Source organism: Onychostoma macrolepis, chromosome 25 (genome assembly GCF_012432095.1).
Source record: "Onychostoma macrolepis isolate SWU-2019 chromosome 25, ASM1243209v1, whole genome shotgun sequence".
Classification (NCBI taxonomy): domain Eukaryota; kingdom Metazoa; phylum Chordata; class Actinopteri; order Cypriniformes; family Cyprinidae; genus Onychostoma; species Onychostoma macrolepis.
The window spans coordinates 21,024,606-21,033,452 of NC_081179.1; the positions used below are offsets into that span (position 1 = coordinate 21,024,606).

At 35.4% G+C, this 8,847-nt stretch overlaps 1 protein-coding gene across 5 annotated transcripts in view; it reads right to left on the minus strand.

Moving 5' to 3' along the window:
* Positions 1 to 8,435, minus strand: part of LOC131534257 (bactericidal permeability-increasing protein-like) — a 56,152-nt gene extending 47,717 nt beyond the window's left edge. For 3 of the 5 annotated variants that reach the window (XM_058767035.1, XM_058767038.1, XM_058767034.1), the window contains exons 1-3: positions 7,698 to 8,099; positions 7,503 to 7,574; positions 2,301 to 2,418 (exon numbers count right to left, since the gene is read on the minus strand). In XM_058767035.1, coding sequence (XP_058623018.1) covers positions 2,301 to 2,418; positions 7,503 to 7,574; positions 7,698 to 7,847 — 340 coding nt within the window. In that variant the 5' untranslated portion in view covers positions 7,848 to 8,099. The other 2 variants (XM_058767037.1, XM_058767036.1) reach the window with 2 other exon arrangements.
* Positions 8,436 to 8,847: the final 412 nt, after the last annotated feature.

Here is an 8,847-nt window from a genome sequence, read left to right on the forward strand (position 1 = left end):
AAAAAGAGAAGAAACAGAACTACTAACACAGAAGTCAAGGGTCAAGAGCCCAACTAAAGCAGACACTGATCTCTAACATGGTTACTTCTAATGAAACAATAAATCAACATCTAAACCTTAGTTAATTCTCAATAAGATCTTCTGTAGATGTCTGACAGAAATAAAGTCAGTCTGGTTATTAATAAGTGGAGCTGGTGATGCTGTTTGTGGGGTTGTTTAATCAGATCTTGAGATTTAATGTATTTTATTTCAGTTGATTTCATCTAAGGCTATGGCTGAAGTCAGTTGTTGTGTTCTCTTTCTTCAGTGATTCTGTTTGTTAACAGCAGGTGTTCATCACTAATGCTCAATCAGCACTTAATTAATCACTTAATTACTTAACTGCAATGTATATCTTATTTTAGTGAACTCAACTGAAATAAGTTCAGAGCACTCATAATTGTTAGATTTAAAACTTAAATATTTTAAGACAATAAGTTTCCTCAAATGGTTTGAGTTAACCTAACTTGTCAGGTTTTTAAGGCAATCGGTTTACTCAATCGGTTTGAGTTACCCTAACTGTTAGGTTTTACAGTGTATTTTACTGATCCGGCAAGTGGTCACGTGACAAAAGAACGAACGACTCAAACCCGAAGACTCGAAACAGGTGAACTAATCAATTCTCTTTCCGGCTCTGACTGCATTGGTTCGTGTATGAGGCTGTCACGTGATGAACGAACGACTCAAACCTGAAGACTTGTCAGATAAGAGGTGAGGTGAGCTAATCAAGACCCAGGTAAACCATGAATTAATCTTTTCTGTTTCTTATAGCATTATAGTTTGTATCGTTTGTAGTGTGACCAGCGTTTGCATAAGTAGTAGATGTGTTAAGGAAGTAGCACGTAACATTTTAATTATATTTTGCTAAAATGAACAAAATTACTCAAAAAGATTAGTTCATTTTGCTGAACGAGACTCAAAGGTCCGAGTCAATAAAATGATCCGAACTTCCCATCACTACACATAAGTCAAGGGTCAAGAGCCCAACAAAAGCAGACACTGATCTCTAACATGGTTACTTCAAATGAAACAATAAATCTAAACCTTAGTTAATTCTCAATAAGATCTTCTGTAGATGTCTGACAGAAATAAAGTCAATCTGGTTATTAATAAGTGGAGCTGGTGATGCTGTTTGTGGGGTTGTTTAATCAGATCTTGAGATTTAATGTATTTTATTTCAGTTGATTTCATCTAAGCATGTGTCTAAAGTCAGTTGTTGTTCTTGTGTTTCTCTTTCTGTCAGTGATTCTGTTTGTTAACAGCAGGTGTTCATCACTAATGCTCAATCAGCACTTAATTAATCACTTAATTACTTAACTGCAATGTATAGCTTATTTTAGTGAACTCAACTGAAATAAGTTCAGAGCACTCATAATTGTTAGTTTAAAAAACTTAAATGTTTTATGGCAATCAGTTGCATCAAATGGTTTGAGTTAACTTGTTAGGTTTTTAAGGCAATCGGTTTACTCAAACGGTTTGAGTTATCCTAACTCGTTGGGTTTTACAGTGTACAACCAGGTGATATTGGTTTGTTGTTGTTGACGAAAACAACAAAATCATCTAGATTCAGTATGCAGTCTTTGTGAAGTGTTATTAATCTGAATGTTTTAATTATAACAGCTCTTTGATTATACAGCATAGGGTCAAACAGTGTAATCATTTATGAATGAGTTTAGAAGCATAAGTCATAAACATTTTGAACTATGGTGTCATTTAAAAAGAAAAAGAGACACCAAGAATCAGTGTATGAATCTCAACAATGGTGACAATCAAAAGCTTCATGCTGCAATGCATGCTGGGTATCTAGTCTCTGTGCAGTGAGTGCACTTTGACCTCACAATAGTATGAGCACACAGTGAGGACGCTGAGGTTACACTTTTAGCTCACTGTTACCTCATCACGAGTATCCTGGGAGATCATGGTGAGATCACTGTGAGATCAAATTGTTGACTGGGTTATGTACCATTGCACCCCTAATATAGACATATTAAAATAGTAACTGACAAAAACAAACAACAAAATTACAAAAGAAATTACTAAAACTGTAACTGCAATTGACTGTGCATGTTTGTAAGTAAGAAGTGCCTGCTACTACTCGCAGCATGTCACCACTGCAACGAGAGTAGCATGAATGGATGTGTGATGTTACATTTATGCAATGTCAGTACTGTTGCAGCCAGTAACAGAGCCCTCGGTCACAATCATACTTTCAGATTTACATGAAATATCACAGAGCACAGTTATATTTAGCTCACACTTACCATAATCAAGTCCTCTCTGAGTTATTATGACTTTAACTCCAGCATTGTTACCTGTAACCACTGGGACCAGAGTCAACAGAGCCAGAGCATACCAACAGAACATCTTTTCTTCACAGATCTATGAGAGAGACACACGGGTATTTGGTAAAACAAAATAAAATGTTGTCCTTGACAGGACACGTGTAATGTGCCCTGGTCTTACTGTTGCCTAATTAAATTTTGAAAGCAGTTAAATACTTATTCTTTGCGTTCCACCATGTGGCATTGTTTTTACATGAGAGCAGACCCAGAGGTGAGAAAAAAGTAACACAAGCATTTCTGCAAAAATTTGCTGGCAAAATAAATAATACTTTCTTTTTTTTAAATCCAAATTTTGGGGTTGCGTTTACAACATATATTGATTTTTGCTAGTAAATACAGCTTTGTCTTTAGCAGTACTTTATCTGCAACTAAATACGCATCATAACTTTAACTCAAATTTATTCCTACCCAAACATTTCAGGTCAAACATGTATCCTGTTATCCCATAGAATCGAGCAATGGTATGTATTAGTTGGGCTTTTAATGTGGGTTTTGTCTACAACAGTGGGATTCTTTATTATAGTGAAGATGACAGTAGTATATACCAGGAAAAGTGTACACTTTTCCTGATATATACTACTATTTCATTTAAATTTTCAATTGATTTCACCCCCACACGTAAAAAATAAATGACACCAATGAGATTAAAGTCATAATATATTGAGAATAAAGTCATAGCATTATGAGATTAAAATGATAGTATTCTGGGAATAAAGTCAAAATTACGAGAATAAAGTCATAGCAATACAAGATTCATTGTTGTAATATGTTGAGAATAAAGTAGTATATTGCGTGAATAAAGTTATTAATATGAAGAATGTAACCCTTTTTTTATGGAGTAGGTGGTGGAATTTTCACATGTATTAAAAACATTATAAAATTTGAAGTGGCCTCCAACTTAGCTAAATTAAAGTCTCAGCTTTCAAATTCTGTAAATTTTATCATGAAATACAAACAATAAATAAATTTTTATGCACTTAAAAGCCAGGCACACACTTCACAATTTTAGCCCCCCGATTTTCAATTGCTGACAATTTCGTGGAATTTGCCAACAAATGCCCAAAATTAGAGGCAAATCGGTGCACTTTCATATGAGTGACAATCGTGTAGTGTGTTATTAAAGACGTGACCTGGGAGAGGCGTAGATGTGTTGCCGATGCCCATAAGATAAATGGAATGCTAAATATCTGAACCTGTTGGAGACTCACAGTCCTGCAGTACTCACAATACCTTTACTCTTGTGTTACTGTTTCAAAATCTAAACGATACTGAAGACAGCATTCCCTTACCTGAGGAGGCTTCTGGAACAACAGTACCTATAAGACAATGTCGTGCTGGAATGGTGGACATTTCTTTTTATAGTTTTCCCATCTTCAGGTTTTTCATAGCCATTTTCATATCTTCAGGTTTTTCATAGGTTCTCTGATCTTATCCAAAATGTATCTTTGCACTTTGTATATTTGCGTGCTGTATCTATGCAATCCATGTAAATTACCGGTTCAACTAGTCAAGAGTTTTTTTTTTTTTTGGTTAAGATAAGCCCTGCAAAGTGGTCATGTTCAAAAGTTCATGATTAATGAAACTGCCATATTTACCTAATTACACCTTCTAGACTTAACCGGTGGTCTCTTAACCTGACCAATCATGTAAACACATAAGGCTGCTTTGATGAAAAAGTTTACCTTTAGACTTAAAGGTAAGCATCACTTTCATGACACGTAAGCAGATATGGTGAATATTGATGGAAGAAATGGCAGCCAGTACCAAACCCAATTAATGTGCACTATCATTATTAGTGTTATTATCTGCCCTAAGAAAAATATTATTATAGTGTATATTGTGTAAATAAATATATTTAAACCAGCACAGGTAAATAGCACCTATTGACTTATATACTATATTATATTATAACTATATTTACCTGATTAGCTAACAAGATAAAATTAACATTTTACACATATTTGTGAAAATTAATATTCATTTTTGCATTACACCTTTAACATTTAACAATTTAAAACCTGTAATTGGCCAAATAAGGTCATTGTGCCACCATTATCCACAACAGTTTTTGATTTTAAGAAATGCTTTATAAATTCACATAATGAAGGCATAAAAAAAAAACTGTGTGATGATATTCACGATCTGCCTGTAAACAACTAAAAATACTGCCCATCTCTGCTAATATGCAGCAGTAGTTGAGTTAATTAAATGTATTAAAAACACACATTTAATTACTTTTGAGTATTTTGTCACTTGTATTTTGCTGGACGAAAAAAAATTTGATGTAATTTGTAAATTAAATACTTTGAGAGACTTTATTTTGTATTTGAAGTCAATTTATTATCAGACTATACAAGAACTCCAATAATTATGTAATGAAGGACAGAGCCAAAACATGTGAATCAGGTTTGCTGGAGCTTGACATCTGTCACATGCAGGAGAAACACATTCATACATCTTTGCCAGCCTGGCTTTTGTTTAGAAGACCCTTTACTATTACAAATTAAGTGCTTGCAGTTTTATATTAAGCAATGTTCCTTAGTAGACTCAAATTAAATAAGTTAACCAAATGTTTACACCATCACAACAATTTTACAGCATGCAAGAGTTTGCTGTATTTTTACAGAACAATTGTAATTATTGATTTACAGAACAACCAAAATTGCCAGTAAGTTACTGTAAATTTTACAGCAATTTTTTACAATGCACTTTCCCAAATATTTCATATTTTACGCAAACGTAGTTAAAGCTAGACAACCAAATCATTGTTTTAAAGAAGATATGTGATTTATATCTGCTGCACGTTTTTATTGCAGAAAAAAGGAACATACAAATAATAGCTATACAAATTATAAATATATAAGAAACAAACAGAGCATAGATTCAATTTTAACATATAATGACATTTTTAAAAGTTTTGATCATAGCATTGTATCATCCCTGATAGCACTCATGCATCACGGAGACGTCTATTTGATGTTGGCAATGCATTTACACCTGCAAGACATATTTTTTAGTGTTTACACATCTGCAATACTTCAATTGGACGTTTCCTATCAGATGCCAAATAGACGTTTATTAGATGTCTTTAAGCAGGGGTGTGTCTACGTGGTGGCCAGGGGTGGCACCGGCACCCCCTGAAATTTGGCTGGCCACCCCAGGTGCCCCCCTACCAGATGTCTTGCGATAGGCTTGTTTTTAGTAAATTTCTAACTGCATCTGGCAGTGGCAGATCCTGGCATGTATTGGAAGCTGCCTAGGGCTGCTTTCTTCTCCTCTTTATACTTAACTTTAGGTGGTTTCTATAGCGTGATTTTTATGACAATGTTGAGAGTGCATAATGTTACGCGATCCATGAAATGCGCGAGCACGAATCTCTCCACTCGAAAGCGGATTTCCTTCACTCGCACAAAACTGGACGTGTGCTTTTAAATATACATTGAGCAAGAGCAGAGCCAATTCATAAAAGAACAGATATTACGTGTACGCTCAAATATTGTCCTCGCATCACTGAAGACCAGAGGAGCTTTTTTCTAATTCAGGTGAAGAGTAGGCTTTTCTCACTAAATGGAAGCAAGCTGAGTCAGCCTTCTCTAGTTATTTATTTTATTAATACTTATTTTAGTTAAGTTCTTAAATTGTAAATATGCATTTATTAAATTATTTTATTTAGTGTATTTGTATTTGGTTGTTTTTGTATGTAGTTATACAATAAAAGTGTATCAACCAGGTTCCAGAAATAATCACTGAGGTGTGCTTCTGAAATTAGTGAAGGTGCTCTAGTCTTAATGCACATTTTCACATATTTTGTCCCGTCTATTGCTATGGTTATCACTATGTCAAACACTGCTACTTCGAGAGCGAATCCTGCATAAATATGCAGATGTCATTCCCGAAACTTTGCAACGTGTGTGTAGCCGAAAAACAAAGTTCTACATTTTAAATGGATTGCCTAGAAAGCTCGCAAAGAGCGCTCATAACCACTAAAAAGCTGTCACTTTTGTTCATCGCGATCTCACAAAATTCTGTTATGACCAATGAATCTGCACAATTATTATATTATTAATATGTATACACTTTGTCTGCACAGCAATGTGTTTAGAATGTATGTAAAACTGACATCTTACAGGCGACAAGGATTTATACTAAATAATATTGGATCAATGTTGATAATTCAGTGCTTTTCAGTGTTGAAAAGACAAATATTGAATCAATGTTGATTTTTGGTCAGCATTTCACTGGTGAAACTGTCAATATGAGACTGTCAATCCCTCATTCAACACTTAAATATGGTAAATTTTCCAGAAATGTGGTGAGTGCATGCTCATCAAACAATAAATTCTGTTAATTTTGTGAACTCGTCACCACTAGCAGCACCAATAAATAAAATTGTCTGCTGACCGTGTGGATTAACAAAAAACTGTGACCATTATAGAACTCAGATAAACCGGATATTTTATTATTATTATTATTATTAGCAGCAGCAGTAGCAGGGACGTGCACAGGAATTTTGAGGGGCAGTTGCTCTGACCTAAAAAAAGGGCACTCGCCTACCAACACCCCCCCCAAAAAAAACAACAACAACTCACAGGCTATATGAAGGACTGAGAATAACAGGGTCTTCATTAAAATATATATACACAAAGTAGTGAAACACTGAAATACAGCACTAAATCACCTTAACTACTACTAATAATAACATAGAAAATCCTGACTTGAGTCATGAAAATCCCTACATCAATATCCCTAACAATACCCTATCAAGTCACTGATAGGTTTCTCCAAATTTACATACTAAACATGCAAAGCTTCAAAGGAGAAGCCGCCTATTAGGGGCCATTTCAACAAAAATCTTCAGAACTTCTTTCTTGTCGATTCCTATGTCCTTCTCTATGGCCAGCAGGAGGAGGTCTGACAGCCGCTCTTGACCACACTGATTTCTGAGCCTTGATTTGACCAGCTTAGTGGTATTTATGTTCTGCTCAGGCAAGATCTTTGAAATGACCTCTAAAATAGCCTATGTTTTTTTAGATTACAATTATTTAGTATGCAGCTCTTTAACCCTGTACTTTCTAGCATGGTCCTCTCATCTCATATTTGGTGATCATCACTTAGGCCTACCTGATCTATGTGCCTCCTCCTGGTCCACATTTTCCTCACATAGACTGGAGGCTTGTGACTGCTCCTCCTCATCTTAAATGGAATGTAATTATAAAACATTGCCATTAGTAGGCTAAAATATGAGTCTGACTAATTAATCAATTCACATACACAGTGTCATGTCATCTTTATCACAGTGCAAAGTCTCTGTCTCACCTGCTGGTTGGCTTTTTCGCAGCCAACCCTGCAGTGATGTGCTGCCCTTTGCTGCCTCCCTGAATCGTCTCTCCCTCTCCTGAATCCGCCTCTTTTCAGTGGGCATCTTGGCTTCAAACAATACCCAAAATAGTGATAGGATTTAGGCATTTAACCATTTTGAATAAAATAACTAATGTGATGCATTACTTCCATCATTCATTCTTCTTGCTAAAATGAAATGTGAGAAACTAACTATCAGCAGACATGTAGCTTAGTTTGCTTAATGCCTACCAAAAAAATAGTAGCCTAGCCTAGGCTGCTTGTCTGCAAGCTATCTGTCTGATTATTTAGGCTAAACGTGGCAAACTCATCCTGGGTTTATGAAGATTTTAATTCATTTCATAAAACTTGATGATGATCGTCCGTTTGTTATACCTTTCCGACAACGTTAAGTCGTCTCACCCGACAACCGCGACAATCTCCTGGTGCCGCTCATGCAGGCTCAGCTCAGGTGCCGGTCGCGTGCAGCGCTGCAGCCACGTAAACAGAGTTTGCCCTTCCCCTACTGACTTTCACTTTCCCGAATATGGAAGTGAATGAGGCTTTGCGTTTTTTTTTTTTTTTTAATCTAGGCTTACGTGAAATTCTGCATCCATTGTACGATTTTTTTTATTTATTTTTTTCCACCTCGGAAGGGCAACGTGAGTCGAGAAGGGTATATGGGCAGTTGCCCGGGCAACCTGAGCAACCCCCCTGTGCACGTCCCTGAGCAGTAGTAGTAGTAATGTTTTTAGTGATTAATGTGTTCGATTGGCTGAATTGCTTAGCTAGTTGAAAACAGTTAGAGACTGATAATGACTAAATTAATGTCACAAAGTCCTTTTAAATTAATGATATAACTGGATGACCAAGATTTATATTAAACATTTTTATTTTTAAATCAAAATACTTATAAATAATTATAATTGAAATGTTTAATTATTTAAATTATTTATGAATCATACACTGAACAAAATTATAAACGCAACACTTTTGTTTTTGCCCTCATTTTTCATGAGCTAAACTCAAAGATCTAAGACTTTTTCTGTGTACGCATAAGGTCTATTTCTCTCAAATATTGTTCACAAATCTGTCTAAATCCGTGTTAGTGAGCACTTCTCCTTTGCCG